The sequence below is a fragment of the Pleurodeles waltl genome, chromosome 11, assembly GCF_031143425.1.
Source record: "Pleurodeles waltl isolate 20211129_DDA chromosome 11, aPleWal1.hap1.20221129, whole genome shotgun sequence".
In the NCBI taxonomy this organism is placed as follows: Eukaryota; Metazoa; Chordata; class Amphibia; order Caudata; family Salamandridae; genus Pleurodeles; species Pleurodeles waltl.
The window spans coordinates 735,772,352-735,790,004 of NC_090450.1; the positions used below are offsets into that span (position 1 = coordinate 735,772,352).

General features: G+C 47.4%; 1 protein-coding gene across 2 annotated transcripts in view; it reads right to left on the reverse strand.

Annotated features, from left to right (window-relative positions):
• The window catches only part of PROM2 (prominin 2), a 409,319-nt gene that overhangs the window by 102,193 nt on the left and 289,473 nt on the right, over nucleotides 1-17,653 (reverse strand). For both annotated transcript variants that reach the window (XM_069214431.1, XM_069214433.1), the window contains exons 11-12: nucleotides 15,729-15,881; nucleotides 1,528-1,651 (exon numbers count right to left, since the gene is read on the reverse strand). In XM_069214431.1, the coding sequence (XP_069070532.1) occupies nucleotides 1,528-1,651; nucleotides 15,729-15,881 (277 nt within the window). The remainder of the gene's footprint in view (nucleotides 1-1,527; nucleotides 1,652-15,728; nucleotides 15,882-17,653) is intronic.

The window sequence follows — 17,653 nt, forward strand, 5'->3', positions numbered from 1 at the left end:
GAGTTACACTGCCCCTGCACGTTTCCATTGTCACAGGCCTGAGAGTTACACCGCCCTGCACGTTTCCATTGTCCCGGATCTGAGAGTTGCACTGCCCCTGCACGTTTCCATTGTCACAGGTCTGAGAGTTACACTGTCCCTGCACGTTTCCATTGTCACAGGTCTGAGAGTTACACCGCCCCTGCACGTTTCCATTGTCACAGGTCTGAGAGTTACACTTCCTGCATGTTTGCATTGCCATAGGCCTGAGAGTTACACCGCCCTGCACGTTTCCATTGTCACAGGTCTGAGAGTTACACTTCCTGCATGTTTGCATTGTCACAGGTCTGAGAGTTACACCGCCCCTGCACGTTTCCATTGTCACCGGTCTGAGGGTTACACCGCCCCTGCACGTTTCCATTGTCACCGGTCTGAGGGTTACACCGCCCCTGCACGTTTCCATTGTCACAGGTCTGAGAGTTGCACTGCCCTGCACGTTTCCATTGTCACAGGTCTGAGAGTTGCACCGCCCCTGCACGTTTCCATTGTCACAGGTCTGAGAGTTGCACCGCCCCTGCACGTTTCCATTGTCACAGGTCTGAGAGTTACACCGCCCCTGCACGTTTCCATTGTCACAGGCCTGAGAGTTACACCGCCCCTGCACGTTTCCATTGTCACAGGTCTGAGAGTTACACCGCCCCTGCACGTTTCCATTGTCACAGGTCTGAGAGTTACACCGCCCCTGCACGTTTCCATTGTCACAGGTCTGAGAGTTGCACTGCCCTGCACGTTTCCATTGTCACAGGTCTGAGAGTTACACTGCCCTGCACGTTTCCATTGTCACAGGTCTGAGAGTTACACTGCCCCTGCACGTTTCCATTGTCACAGGTCTGAGAGTTGCACTGCCCTGCACGTTTCCATTGTCACAGGTCTGAGAGTTACACTGCCCCTGCACGTTTCCATTGTCACAGGTCTGAGAGTTGCACTGCCCTGCACGTTTCCATTGTCACAGGTCTGAGAGTTACACTGCCCCTGCACGTTTCCATTGTCACAGGTCTGAGAGTTACACCGCCCCTGCACGTTTCCATTGTCACAGGTCTGAGAGTTACACCGCCCCTGCACGTTTCCATTGCCCCAGGTCTGAGAGTTACACCGCCCTGCACGTTTCCATTGTCACAGGTCTGAGAGTTACACCGCCCCTGCACGTTTCCATTGTCACAGGTCTGAGAGTTGCACCGCCCCTGCACGTTTCCATTGTCACAGGTCTGAGAGTTACACTGCCCCTGCACGTTTCCATTGTCACAGGTCTGAGAGTTACACTGCCCCTGCATGTTTTCATTGTTCACCGGGGCGTTTCCATTGCTCGAGGTCTGAAAGCGTAGCTCCTTCCATACGTTTCTATTTTCCCATGTGTGAAAGTTACACTTCCCTACACGTTTCCATTGCCCCATTGCCAGAAAGTTACACTTCTGAGCATTGCCCCCGGTATGACATTTGCACTGCCACTGACCACATTTCTGTTGTCTCAGATAAGAAAGTTAGACTTACTCTGTAAATATTTCCATTGGACCAGGACTTGCAGATCAGGGTTTGGACATTCCCTCCGACCAGGAATGTGGCAAAGACCAGCAGGATCAGTAGCCAGGAGAAGAAGAAGCTGAGACCAGCACTCCTGGAAGGAGAAAGTCATACATTAGTGTGTGGAGAGACGTGTCAGTGGTCACAGAGCAGGCTCTTTCAAATGCGAACATTGAAATGGAGGTTAGCTGTCCCATGCAGGCCTCCATCCCACCATGCACTAGTTTTCACAGGAGTCACAATAGGATTCGTGACTCATTAAAATGCATGAAACGCGCTGCTTGTTACGTTTTACACTTTCCTGGGGCCACAGAGTTAAAGGGTAGTCACAGCGAAATGAAAATTTTGCACAACTTTTGTTCATCATGTCCTAATGTTTACTGAATGTCTGAAGACTCGCGCCTTCGACTCTCGCGTTATCTACATCCTCCATTCTGTTCACCTCTGTCTTCTCAGGGAACATATAACTTGTATATATTCATTTATAATTTAGTAAATCTATGTTTTACTATTGTAGCTGTTACCGCCCGCTTATATTAAGGATTTAGCTCAAACTGACCGAACAAACGGCTCTGTATAGAACATATGAGAAATACTTCACAGTCACATCAGATATACTTTAAAAACAGGAGTAGAGGTTTGCCGATTCATGTGAGGGAGCCAGGTGTGTCTTTACTGCGCCCATTGTACTCTACAAAAGACAAAGTGATAACCAGGGCTTAATTTGTAGATTAAAAGGTTCCGGTGCCTAAAGTTCTCCTTTGAAATACACGACTGGTGCATTTAAATGTGCGAGCACAGAATACTGAGGCAGCCTAATCCTAAAGCCATCTCGGTCCTCTTTAATCCATTTACAGCCACTCCCTGTCCCTTCAATTCACTCCTGCAGCTTTCTGATTTCTCCCATTCTGACGCTTTTTCGTTTTTCTTTTCCTCTGACTTTCCTATACGTGTCTTTTGCTCGCAGTAAATGCCTGATGCAGAAAACTAGGTGCCGGTGCCCCACAGCGGAAACCACCGGCTCAAATTAAGCAAAGGTGATAACCCTAATAACACCGCTGTGTCGTCCGGCAGCTATGCACAAGGATGACACAACACGCACTGCACATAACATGAACAGCAATATTCACTACAAACAACTAAAAAACACAGCAAAGTCCATGTGCAACAGATAGACATATATTCTTTGCATGCACGTCACAGGAGGAACTAATACACACTCTTAACTTGTGCAGACTCTCATATTTGTGGACCTAACTACCTATAACACACACGCAAGGCGCCGGGAGTATGTACACAGAGTATGTCTGAGGGGCATCAGGGAAATAACACAGATGTAGCACATAACCGTTTTTGAAAAGACCCAGTCCCAAAGGCCGTCATATTATATCACACTGTGTTTTGTTATAACAACCTGAAGTTATAATTCTGAGCCTTACTTTAACTGGCTGCTTTTCTTCGATTTCTGCTATGTATTGTGACAGTTCTTACCATATGATAGGTGATCCCATGGCTACCTGTCAGTGTAATGATGTGCTTCCAGTTTTAGGCTTTCATTTAAGAAACAAATGCGTTCTTAGAGTTGCAGCCTTTTCTCACTTACAAAACAACAACTGGACTAGCAAACCAAAAAGCAGCGCAATTGGAATATGGAATACAGGTGACGGTGTGCAAATCTGTTACAAGAGGGAAACCCAGCTCTTACCCATATCTTGGTCTCCTGCGGAATGTGTGTGTGTGTGTGGGGGGGGGGCGAGGCAGCAGAGGTTCCAGCTCCTACACTGTTGAACATTATACGTGAGAAGCCGAGTGTCAAGATGGAGGATTCTGATATGCCCATCCAACAATACCCATATGACACCCAAAATTATAGTAAAATCACATTCTTCGTCGATTGTTCGATCTAATTCAGGCGGTGATAGGGATAAGCAGGGGCTAATGGGCCTTAACCCTGGGTGCTGGGGTAGTTCGCTTCTGATGTTTCGGACGCCTGTCCTAGTCTGCTCTGCAAACTGGACCTCGTAGAAGCACTTGACTCTCAGTAGCAGTGATGGCTTCGAATCACAAATTTCTCAGGGTGCTAGTGTGGTGGTGTGGCACCTCAGTACTCTATAATCACACATCAGCACAATAACTGATTGCCCAACCCAGAACTTTAAGAAAGGTGGTTTGTTGTACACACTTAAGATGGAACACGACACAGGAAATACTGACCGACACTACTGAAGGAACTGGTGCAGGGTTACTGTGGATTCGAATATCGCCCATCTCTTCTCTTTACCAGTGTGCCTCTCCTCTGCAAAGGCGAGGGTGGTTCTCCCCAGAGTTAGAATGTTTATGCAGCACTAATCTAGGTCCAGTTGCAGATTACCTCGGTTCAACATAAGCAGCACTCAGTACAGTGCAGTCTCTTTTAGACTCTCACCAACTCCGTCTTCAAACTACGGATGCAGGAAATCGACAACACACACCTTCACTCACTCCTGCTTCTGGGTCATGTGGTGGTGCATTGCAGGAGGACCACACCGCCTTGAAAGGAGGACGTACAGCGGCATGACAGACAGCTTCAGGCACATGTCTCTTGTTTTTTAAGTATCTTTATTAAACAATTTCGAGCAAGTTTGTGATAGGACGCACATAACATAGTCATATGAGGTTATAACCCCCAGTTCCTATAAAATATTTGACAAGGTCTGTTATAAACTGCGCCACAGGGAGTCACTATCGATATCAAGCATAAACATATAACACATCGAATGGTTCTTGTTAGTCCAAAATTACGCCTAGCCTTAAACCACTGAAACCTTGCACAAACTGAAAACAAAAGAGCAACAAAAAAACAGGATGGGGAGGTGTTGGTCATCTTAATACAGAACTGTGTCCAATTTATGAAACTCGACTAGTAGGTATGGAGCCATGGGCATACAGCCCTCTCATGGCCATCATTCAGGTCTTTTCATTGCGACAAGACAGTATGAGAAACTGCTGTCAGCTTGACAAATTCTACAACCAGTTTTTCAGCAATTTGTATGATTATGCACCCAGCTTCAGGGAGGCACGCCATCTGATTTTGCATGTAGTTTGGCCACGATCAGTATCCAGTCACTATGCGGTATAGGTTTACCAAGCATTCACAGGCACAATTCTTGATCAAGGTGGCAAGGACTGCTGCAAGCATACTTATTGGTCACAGTGGCAAAACTGGCTGCAGTCACACTTGTTGGCCTAGTAGTGAGCTCAGCTGCAGTTACATTTCTTGGACAGTGGCATGGTCAGCAAATGTCAGCAAGGTTAGCCACATATCCACAACTGAAGCCTAGAAAAGCAATACCGGAGCCTGATTCCACTCCCTCCTTGGGCTTAGAGAATGTCTTCCTCCACCTTCATTTTCCTGACAGTCCCCAACACCAACAGGGTTTTGCTACTGTTGGCTTTCCCTGGGTAGCATGTCCCTGCAAGGTTGGCAGGCTCCTTCCCTCGCTCAGCAGGCAGGCTAGATACGAGGCACTTCTGGTAAGATGAATAGCTTATTCCATCAAGGTAAGACATCATGGTGTCCTCTCACTTCCCGGAAGCTGGCAGGCAGACACTAGCTCTGAGTGCACAGAAGTCCTCTGAATAAACTGCAGAACTCTCCTTCATGGGTCAAACTGAACTTGGAACCTGAACAACTAGTGATTCAATGGATCCCATTCTTATACGGTCAAAGCAGACATAAGATGTGGATTTCCTGTATACACCTTCTCAACCAGTTTGGGATAGGCCTTATTTTCAAATGTCTTTTTCAGACTGCTCTGTAGACACAGACTTTGTGTAGGGTGATGCTCTTCACACCAGGGTAGTATTCAGCTTGGAACCCCCACAGCAGAGACACAAATAGAAGTGTGCTTTCTGAACCGTGGCTAGATTTAGCCATGGTGAACAGCAATCACGCTAGCTTCACCTAAGGCATTTTTTCACCTTCCTCAACAGGTCCTATAGTCCCACCTCACAGCATCACCATCTGCCAAGTGGAAGTCTATGGGAAGGCTAATCAACAACTCCTCTCAGCAAAACGCCTCATCATATTTCTGAAGAACCCTTGTCTTCTTTCTCACAAGGGAGAGGATGTAGCGCACCGCTCACAGAAACCGCCTCAGGAGCTGAAGATACGGGTTCGAGCCTTGGCGTTGGCGCAACGTCCTGTGATTCTGGGCATATCACTTAATCTCCACGAGCCCATGGACAGTGCCTTGAGACCCTCATGGGTGATAAGCCATGCTATATAAATCTACATTTACATTTCTCACCACTTCAGTATCTATGTCTCCTCCCTCCAGCTTCAGGAATGTCAGCAGCATATAGCCACTGTCTAAGAAAACCACCTCATCTCCATTTTGTGCATAGTAACAGGCCAGGGTATCCGAAACAGGCATCTATCTCTCCAGCACATCATATACACAATTTATGTGCCATACAACCCACATACATACACAAACTCTACACAAGTGGGCCAGTAGGCGTCTACTCCATTGACACAACTACTGATTCACAAAACACAGTACACTGCCACTACTAGTCTACATGCTAACCCAGTGACAGTAGTCTACTGGCAGCAAAATAAGGGCAAGCTTGGTGTACCCCTCCAGGGCACAGGACAGGTCCAAGATGTCTCTCATGTGAAAGGACAGTCCTAGGCCTCTGTGAACACAATTAAATAATGCAAAGAATCAGTATAACAGACACTCGCAGTCAGGCACTCAGTACAGGAGAGCACAACTGTATACCAAGCACCAGACATTCATGCCCCAACACCGATAATCTCACTATCAAGCAATGTTTAGTAAACAATAAAAAATCGATGTCTTAAAATGTATTCAAGCCCAACAGCAATAAAACCTAAACATCTCCTCATTACCAGAGAACTTTACTAAAATTTGTGTCACATTGAATGGCCAAAATTCTAATGGAAGTTTGTTTTCTTGACATTGTTGAAGAAGTGAAATTCCTTGTTTTTTTAAATGACTCCAACATTTCCACAAAACTTGCATAGTAAACATTGGGAAAAACCTGCCAGAACTACATTCTTCTCATAAAATCAAATCAGTTTCTGAACCATAATTCAAACAGTAAGTGTTGGACCTGGCTTTTTGACAGGGTCATCCCCAAACTTTTTGCCTCCTTCCTCCTATTTTTTCTGACCTGTTGTTGTTGGCTTTTGACCTCTGGGCACTTTACCACTGCTAACCAGTGCTAAAGTGCATATGCTCTCTGTGTAAATGGTACTATTGATTGGTTTATCCATGATTGGCTATTTAATTTACATATAAGTCCCTAGTAGAGTGCACTATATGTGCCTAGGGCCTGTAGATTAAATGCTGCTAGTGGGCCTGCAGCACTGGTTGTGCCACCCACTTCAGTAGCCCCTTAACCCTGTCTCAGGCCTGCCATTGCAAGGCCTGTGTGTGCAGTTTCACTGCCACTTCGACTTGGCATTTAAAAGTACTTGCCAAGCCTAGAACTCCCCTTTTTCTACATATACGTCATCCCTAATGTGTGCCCTAGGTAACCCCTAGAGCAGGGTGCTGTGTAGGTAAAAGGCAGGACATGTACCTGTGTAGTTAAATGTCCTGGTAGTGTAAAACTCCTAAATTCGTTTTTACACTACTGTGAGGCCTGCTCCCTTCATAGGCTAACATTGGGGCTGCCCTCATACACTGTTGAAGTGGCAGCTGCTGATCTGAAAGGAGCAGGAAGGTCATATTTAGTATGGCCAGAATGGTAATATAAAGTCCTGCTGACTGGTGAAGTCGGATTTAATATTACTATTCTAGAAATGCCACTTTTAGAAAGTGAGCATTTCTTTGCACTAAAATCTTGTTGTGCCCTTCAATCCACGTGTGGCTAGGTTTAGTTGACAGCTCCTTGTGCATTCACTCAGACACACCCCAAACACAGGGTACTCAGCCTCACTTGCATACATCTGCATTTTGAATGGGTCTTCCTGGGCTGGGAGGGTGGAGGGCTTGCCCTCACACAAAGGACTGCCACACCCCCTACTGGGACTCTGGCAGACAGGATTGAACTGAAAGGGGGCTTGGTGCATTTCTTAGACACTCTTTGAAGTCACCCCCACTTCAAAGGCACAACTTAGTATAAAACAGGGCCTCTGCCCTACCTCATCAGTCACTTGCTGGAGAAGAAACCTGAACCAGAAACTACATCCTGCCAAGAAGAACTGCCTGGCTGCTCAAAGGACTCACCTGTCTGCTTTTCTACAAAGGACTGCTGCCTTGCTGTTGGCCTGCTCCCTTGCTGAACTCTTGTCTGGATGTAAAAGTGCTCTCCAAGGGCTTGGATAGAGCTTGGCTCCTGTTCCCTGAAGTCTCAGGACCAAAAAGACTTCTCTCTTCCTCTTGGACGCTCCGTGCGCCGAAATGTTCGACGCACAGCTTGTTCCGCAGCAAGAAAAACGCTGCACACCGACGCTGATCGACGCGACGCCTTCGGGACGACCGAAACTTTGACGCACGGCCTCGCAAGGACAACGCCGCCCGACTTCCCGGGAGAAATCGACGCAACGCCTGCCGTGAGATCGAAACTTTGACGCACGGCCTCGCAAGGACAACGCCACCCGACTTCCCAGGAGAAATCGACGCAACGCCTGCCGTGAGCTCAAAACTTTGACGCACGGCCTCGCAAGGACAACGCCGCCCGACTCCCCAGGAGAAATCTATGCGACGCCTGCCGTGAGATCGAAACTTCGACACGCAGCCCCGCAGAACGACGCGCAGCCGGAAAACAAGCAGGAAAATCCACGCACAGACCCGGGACATCTGGTACTCCCCGTGAACCACAGAAAGAGACTGTCCACGTGCCGGAAAACGACGCACGACTCCCAGCGTGGAAAATAACGACGCAAGTCTGTGTGTGCTGAGGAGAAATCGACGCACACACCAGTTTTCCACGTACCTCTTCTCCTGTGGCCCTCTGAGGAGATTTTCCACCAGAAACCAGGTACTTTGTGTTTGAAAGAGACTTTGTTTACTTTCTAAAGACTTAAGACACTTTATATCACTTTTCAGTGATATCTTTACAAATTCATATTGCAACTTTGATCGTTTTGACCTGAAGATACCCAGATAAATATTATATATTTTTCTAAACACTGTGTGGTGTATTTTTGTGGTGTTATGCTATGGTGTTGTATGATTTATTGCACAAATGCTTTACACATTGCCTTCTAAGTTAAGCCTGACTGCTCGTGCCAAGCTACCGGAGGGTGAGCACAGGCTGATTTTGGATTGTGTGTGACTTACCCTGACTAGAGTGAGGGTTCTTGCTTGGACAGAGGGCAACCTGACTGCCAACCAAAAACCCAATTTCTAACATTGGTGATCAGCGGTGAGGATAGGACTTGTGTTTGTGCAGTGACATACAGTAGCTAAGTATTTCACTACCTACCCACAGTTGAAGGTCAACTTGATTTTTCATCTATTTTTGGCTTTTGATTCTCTGATGTCCTCCTGGAAATACTATTGATATTTTGGACTTTGGATTTTGGTTTTTGCTGGTAAGATCTTATCAGAATGGGATTGCTTACCTACTCATTCTTTGTTCGTACTGACCACCTCACTAAGGCTGACCTAAGGAAGCTTTGCAGAAAATGGGGCCTTCCTGTAGCAAGGAGATCTACTAAGGCGGAGATGCTACATAACTACATAGTCTGGGGGGAGGAAAGATGGGCAGAGAGAGAGGCAGCAAGAAACCAAATGACTAAGTACCCCTCAGATGAGGAGGAGGACTACGCACATGAGGAGGAAGACTGCTCACATGAGGAGGAAGACTACTCAGATGAGGAAAGAGACCCAGAGATAGATGAATGGCTCCAAGGTCAAAGGTGACAGGAGCAACAATTAGAGGAGTATCTTGCAAGGGTTGAGGCAAAAAGACTCTTAGCCCTGGAAGAAGAAAAGATTGCAGCTCATGAGCTGAGCTGTAAAGAGCTAAAACTGGAGGCCGGAAGGGCTGAGTCCAGTTCAGATGGTGGCAGCAAAAATCTTGCATCTAGTACTGCTGAAGAAGGGCACAAGCCCAGAGATGTGGTGCCCAACTTGAAGAAGGGAGTTGACACACCCCAGGCGGTTCAAGGGTATGAGGTAGTTCCCGTTATGCACAGGGTCCCTGAGAAGGATTGGGGAACTGGCACAGGGAGTCATATTCCTACTGGGGGGAGGGACACTTTACTGACTCTAGCAGAGAGTGACAGAGAAAAGGGTTCCCCCCTGGTGGACGTCCTGGATATAGAGTGTAGAGACATCCCAGAAGAGTATGGGTTGAGTGTCAGGGACAGACAGATACTGTCTCACCAGTCTCAGGAGGGTGAGGTAGAGTGCTTTTCCAAGGTTGAGTTACTGGGTGGTTGGGTGAAGGGTACTGTGGTTAATACATGTGAAGGGCAGAGTGATGTAATTGCTGGGTGGATATGTCTGGTCCGTATTTTCCAGAGCTACGCCAACACCAGGTGGAGTGTGAGTTCTCTGACCCCAGGGAACTTACAATGGAGGCAGACTTCTGGGTGAGTACCAGAGAGTCTGAAGAGGCATTTGGGGGTGCTCCTGAAGGGAGTGGTCTAGGTGGTTCCCAACCGAGTGAGGTGGGAAAGGATTGTAGTGTCCCAAGTAGGTCCCAGGTCATAGAGGGTTCCATGAGGGAACACCAGGAGGGAAGCCTAGCCTGTACCGTAGGGCCACCTTTTGAGGGAAGCCCCGCAGTGTCAGAAGAACTTGGGGGGGGGGTGACTGTAGCCAGCATCCCAACAGTTCTGGTGTCTGGCAGTACCCCTCCTAGTGAGGGGGTGCAGAAGTCCAGACATAGGGTTGAGAGGGGGTTGGAGACCCCAGTGGAGGACCTTGAGAGTCAGGGGTCAGCTCTGAGAGCAGAGCCCCCCAGGAATGACCCAGGTGAAACTGTTTCTGGTTTGGGGGAAACCCAGACTCTGCCGGATGGTCAGAGGTCGGGAGACCTGCGCCAACCAGACTCTTGTGTGGCCCTTCGGGACAGTGTGTCCCTTGTGGGGGGTGAGAGTGCCCCCCAGGAAGTCCTGGCATGCCAGGCAAAGATTCAACCTCAGGGTGGTGACTCTGGGTTGGATACCCAGGTTCAGGGGTTAAACTCTGACCTGGAGGGAGGTAGGTGTGCCTCCCAAGAAGTCCTGCTGTGCCAGACAATTGTCCAACCTCAGGGTGTTGACTCTTGGTTGGATGGCCAGGTTCAGAGGTTAAACTCTGACCTGGTGGGGGGTAGGTGTGCCCCCAGAAAGTCCTGGCGTGCCAGGCAATTGGTCAACCTCAGGGTGGTGACCCTGGGTTGGAGAACCAGGTTCAGAGGTTAACCTCTGAACTGGTGGGAGGTAGGTGTGCCTCCCAGAAAGTCCTGGTGTGCCAGGCAGTTGCCCAACCTCAGGGTGGTGACCCTAGGTTGGAGAACCAGGTTCAGAGGTTAAACTCTGACCTGGTGGAGGGTCAGTGTGCCCTCCAGAAAGTCCTGGCGTGCCAGGCAATTGTTCAACTTCAGGGTGGTGACTCTGAGTTGAATGGCCAAGTTCAGAGGTTAAACTCTGACCTGGTGGAGGGTCAGTGTGCCCTCCAGGAAGTCCTGGCGTGCCAGGCAATTGTTTAACTTCAGGGTGGTGACTCTGAGTTGAATGGTCAGGTTCAGAGGTTAAACTCTGACCTGGTGGGGGGTAGGTGTGCCTCCCAGAAATTCCTGGTTTGCCAGGCAGTGATCCAGTCTGAGGGTACAGACCCTGGGCTGGAAGACCAGGTTCAGGGTGTCCCCCCGGACCTGGAGGGAGGGGCTACTGATAACAGTGCCCCTACCATGTTGTCTTCTGAGGAGGCCACTCCTAGTTGGAGGGTGCTGGACCCCAGAAGGGAGGGCAGGGGGAGGGAAGCCTCACCCCGGGCCCTAGTCCAACCTGAAGGTACAGACCCCAGGTTGGAGGGCCAGTTGCAGGTTAACAGCCCTGCACTGGTGGAGGAATGGTACAGGGCGACTTCTATAAGCACCCTGACCATGTTGGACTCTGGGGGTACCGCTCCAGGAGGGAGGGTACAGAGCCCCAGAGGGGAGGACCAGGTTCAGGCTGTCATCCCTGACCTGGTGGAAGGGAGAGTGGTTAAAGGGTGCCCAGCACCTGGGGCTACCGCCCCCACTCTCCACAGCCACAGTGGTGGGAGAGCTTTGAGAGGCCTGGGGCCTGGCTCTCATCCCTGGCAGCTGTCAGTAATCACTGTGGCTTGCTGTCCGGGTGGACAGAGTTATCCCTGGGGAGGGGACAAGTGTCACACCCCGGGGGTAGAGTAGGCAACACCACTGTGTTGGCCATGGTGGTACTATCCTGCTCCTGGGATACATCTGTGAGCAAAGTAAGGTTAGGTGCTGCACAGATGGGATCCGCAGGTAAGGAGAAAGGTTCCCCATGGGTTGGCTTAGTGGGCCCTAAGAGTATGGACAGAGGGATAGGCGAAGAACTGGAGCATGGCCCTGCTGTTGTGGGCCTGGGTCCTTGTTCAGTCGCCTCAAACAGGGAAGTACATCAGGATAGTGATTGTTCTCCCCTGGCTTTAGGCTGGTAGGGGGTCATGTTGGACCTGGCTTTTTGACAGGGTCATCCCCAAACCTTTTGCCTCCTTCCTCCTATTTTTTCTGACCTGTTGTTGTTGGCTTTTGACCTCTGGGCACTTTACCACTGCTAACCAGTGCTAAAGTGCATATGCTCTCTGTGTAAATGGTACTATTGATTGGTTTATCCATGATTGGCTATTTAATTTACTTCTAAGTCCCTAGTAGAGTGCACTATATGTGCCTAGGGCCTGTAGATTAAATGCTGCTAGTGGGCCTGCAGCACTGGTTGTGCCACCCACTTCAGTAGCACCTTAACCCTGTCTCAGGCCTGCCATTGCAAGGCCTGTGTGTGCAGTTTCACTGCCACTTCGACTTGGCATTTAAAAGTACTTGCCAAGCCTAGAACTCCCCTTTTTCTACATATACGTCATCCCTAATGTGTGCCCTAGGTAACCCCTAGAGCAGGGTGCTGTGTAGGTAAAAGGCAGGACATGTACCTGTGTAGTTATATGTCCTGGTAGTGTAAAACTCCTAAATTCGTTTTTACACTACTGTGAGGCCTGCTCCCTTCATAGGCTAACATTGGGGCTGCCCTCATACACTGTTGAAGTGGCAGCTGCTGATCTGAAAGGAGCAGGAAGGTCATATTTAGTATGGCCAGAATGGTAATATAAAGTCCTGCTGACTGGTGAAGTCGGATTTAATATTACTATTCTAGAAATGCCACTTTTAGAAAGTGAGCATTTCTTTGCACTAAAATCTTGTTGTGCTCTTCAATCCACGTCTGGCTAGGTTTAGTTGACAGCTCCTTGTGCATTCACTCCGACACACCCCAAACACAGGGTACTCAGCCTCACTTGCATACATCTGCATTTTGAATGGGTCTTCCTGGGCTGGGAGGGTGGAGGGCCTGCCCTCACACAAAGGACTGCCACACCCCCTACTGGGACTCTGGCAGACAGGATTGAACTGAAAGGGGGCTTGGTGCATTTCTTAGACACTCTTTGAAGTCACCCCCACTTCAAAGGCACAACTTAGTATAAAACAGGGGCTCTGCCCTACCTCATCAGACACTTGCTGGAGAAGAAACCTGAACCAGAAACTACATCCTGCCAAGAAGAACTGCCTGGCTGCTCAAAGGACTCATCTGTCTGCTTTTCTACAAAGGACTGCTGCCTTGCTGTTGGCCTGCTGCCTTGCTGAACTCTTGTCTGGCTGTAAAAGTGCTCTCCAAGGGCTTGGATAGAGCTTGGCTCCTGTTCCCTGAAGTCTCAGGACCAAAAAGACTTCTCTCTTCCTCTTGGATGCTCCGTGCGCCGAAATTTTCGACGCACAGCTTGTTCCACGGCAAGAAAAACGCCGCACACCGACGCTGATCGATGCGACGCCTTCGGGACGACCGAAACTTTGACGCACGGCCTCGCAAGGACAACGCCGCCCGACTTCCCGGGAGAAATCGACGTGACGCCTGCCGTGAGATCGAAACTTTGACGCACGGCCTCGCAAGGACAACGCCGCCCGACTTCCCAGGAGAAATCGACGCAACGCCTGCCGTGAGATCAAAACTTTGACGCACGGCCTCGCAAGGACAACGCCGCCCGACTCCCCAGGAGAAATCGACGCAACGCCTGCCGTGAGATCGAAACTTCGACGCGCAGCCCCGCAGAACGACGCGCAGCCGGAAAACAAGCAGGAAAATCCACGCACAGACCCGGGAAATCTGGTACTACCCGCGAACCACAGAAAGAGACTGTCTGCGCGCCGGAAAACGACGCACGACTCCCCGCGTGGAAAATAACGACGCAAGTCCGTGTGTGCTGAGGAGAAATCGACGCACACACCAGTTTTCCACGTACCTCTTCTCCTGTGGCCCTCTGAGGAGATTTTCCACCAGAAACCAGGTACTTTGTGTTTGAAAGAGACTTTGTTTACTTTCTAAAGACTTAAGACACTTTATAACACTTTTCAGTGATATCTTTACAAATTCATATTGCAACTTTGATCGTTTTGACCTGAAGATACCCAGATAAATATTATATATTTTTCTAAACACTGTGTGGTGTATTTTTGTGGTGTTATGCTATGGTGTTGTATGATTTATTGCACAAATGCTTTACACATTGCCTTCTAAGTTAAGCCTGACTGCTCGTGCCAAGCTACCGGAGGGTGAGCACAGGCTGATTTTGGATTGTGTGTGACTTACCCTGACTAGAGTGAGGGTTCTTGCTTGGACAGAGGGCAACCTGACTGCCAACCAAAAAACCCATTTCTAATAGTAAGCCGTTGTTATTTCTGAGATATAAGATATACCCACCTCTCTGCCTCTAGGTATTATGCAGAGACATAAGGAGAAGCCTTCAGATGCTCCAAAGCATTGTTTTTTAAACTGTGGTCTGAGGACCGCTGAGGGTTTACAGTGCTTACTCGGGGATCCACGAATGCTTAGAAAATTAAACCATATTAATGGATTAATAAGGTGGATAGGAATAAAGAAGCAAAACAAAAAATATATAATTTTAAAATCATCATTAAATATGAAGGAATTTAAAACTGAAGCCTGAAATTAAGTTGGCATCCTCACATGGATTTGTGTGAGCAGTGCTAGAGCATCCAACAGAATATAGTATCCACGATGGGCAGCCTCAACTGAATTCAGAATGTTCGACCTTTGAATTGAATTTAAAATTTGGATTATTTTTTTATTATATTTGTTTGTGAATTAAATAAAATATTTCATAATTCTGTATTTGTTTGATAAATGATTGTGTGCGTGTTTTTGTGTATTGTTTTGCTGTTCAAATTGTAGAAATTGCTTGGGCAGTAGTCCCCGGATTCTAATGATGACTCACTGAGGGTCCCTGAATTCTAATAATGATTCATTGGGGTCCCCATACTCCAGTAATGACTAAGTGGGGGTTAACAGAAGTCAAAAGATGAAGAAGCATATTCACAAGAATGTGGTGCATCGGTCCCGAAGCATCACTTTTCTTGTGTCGCCCCTGCCCCACCTAACGACACCATGGTTGTGCCATATTTACAATATGGCACACCATGGCGGTAGTTAGGACAATAGCGTCAAACTTTTTGATGCTGTTGTGGCGCTTTGCTGCACTCGTGCCAACAATTGTGATGTTAGTGTAGCAAAGCACAAGGAGGCCAATTGATTAAAATGAGTGCATCATTTTAACGCCTGCTCTGAGCAGGCTTAAAAAATAACAGAAAAAATGGTGCAGTGAAATGCTGTAAATTTCACTGCGCCATTTTTTTGTGTCTCTCTGCATCGGAATCCCCCTGCATGCATTATGCCTGATTCAGGCATAATGTGGCGCAAGTTGTTACAAAGTGGTGCAATGCAAGCATTGCGCCACTTTGTAAATACAGCGGGGGGAAGACACCGTAGCCTAAAAAAAATGAAGCTATGTCGGTGCACGGTGGTGCTAGGTGCTTGTAAATATGCCCTAAGAACTACTGCTCCAGAGGATACGTGGGAGGTCACCATCCTCTGTAGACAGCGAATCCATTCTGTCAAATGTGAAATGGAGATGCACGCTGGGCCAACTTACGATATTAGTACTGATGCGCCGGTTTCTCCTTGAAAAGTCTCTTCAGTTGGATCCCCTCGCAGATAGAGCCCCCACAGTCCCAGTGACAGTCCCACGAGGTTACAGGCGATGATCAGAAGCACAACACTGCAAAGAACAATTCCCACAATCCACCTGGGGGAAGAAGAGAAAATTAGATGATGATTGAGAATACTGGTAATAGCCAGCTCCCTGAAACCTACAGCCTTGACTGTGTCGGGTCTTATGGCCTCTCCACCTCCGCTTCCCAACCAAGTCCCAGTAGTCTAAATTACAAACAACTTTATTGGCATACCATGTTAATACATGACATAGCTACAAAACAAGTATGACAATTTTTTCTCAATGGGAATTTAAAGGAAACAGATGTCAATTGGAGTCCCCTTATTTTCTGATGAAGAAGTGATGCATTCCTCCTTAAAAAATAATGATTAATCTATACGCTTTCTGTATGCAGTGAGTAATGATGCAAAAATAGCTCAACGCTAAGTCAAGATTTTTAAGCCTTTGACATCTGTTTCTGTTGTTTCTGTTTTATATTTATAGTTTTCGAAATTGTAGTATGCTGCTGGATGTTTTGATGTTTTTTATTCTTCAGAGGCTTTCTCATACAGTGATTAGACAGCCCATGGCTATAGAGCTTGCTGATCATGGATATGTGATGAAAATGCACCTATGGAATTTTGGATTGCTACTTTCAAAAATTGGAGAAATGCCCAGAATATCTGCAAAAATGTCATACAAATGAAAAGGCATGTTTTCACAGAGGGTCGCTCTTATGGGTGCCAGTGGTATTATGAGCTTTTTAGTGCAGGAACCAATTGTGAGTATCCCCTAAACTCCTTACTCCATTGCTGGCAAGCATACGTTTCTAATAATTGACCTACTCAAGAATAAGCGAAACAAAAATTGGCAAACCAATAGTATGAGCATCTTGACTTTGACAATGCTCTTTTTTAAACTTAGATAGACCCTGAACATGTGCGCTCATACATCTTATAATGGATTTTAAAACATTACTAAATGCTTTAAAGATGGCTATCACGGGAAACCAAATTAAAATGCCTTTTAAATATGGCTGGCAATGTGTGCTCAAATTTAAAGTGACCACCTTTTAATGCATTTTGGTTTATTTTAATGAATCATGTTAATAAATCTGTGGTAGCCATCTCTGAGTTGTATTTGTGAAAATAAAGCAAAACCATTTGTAGAAGCCAGTCACACGTGCAGCAATGCACTAATAAGGGTGGCCTTCTTGAAATAATCAGAAGCATTTTAAGATGGGTACCTGCAATAGGAGCAAGAATCGAAAAAAGTATAAAAAACACAAAAACAGTATCTATTTGTGTCGCTGGTATTATTGTTAGCAAAGTGCAGAATCCTAATACACTGGACACACCAAGAACGCCCTCTTATATCGGGATGCTGGTGAATGGTTGGTAGCCGAGGATATAAGTCTTGCAATGTGCAAGACAGATAATAGGACCCAAGAAGACAATCAAAACTGGCGGATGATGACAGACATGCTGCTGTACCTAGACTCTGCCCCAGGGGCACAGACCTCCCAGTGCTTGGAATTCCCTGGAACTGATCAGTCTAGCTCAGATGGTAGCAGTAAAGGGGTTGCCGTGGACACAAGGGCAGAAAATAGGATATGGTCCTAGAGAGCAATGTGATGGACTAAATGTCAGTGAGAGGAGGGAATGTTTATGAGCACTGCACTTGTATTTGCTGTAACACAAAACAAATGAAAAAATATTTAAAAAATAGAGCAGGGCACCATGGGACACACAGGACACCGTTTGGGGGTGAAGTAGGGGAAAGGAGTGCGATGGGAAGGAGTAAGAGAGCAAGAGAGTAACTGATCAGAAGTCAGCAGTGAAATAATAAATCATTCATTCAGAGCA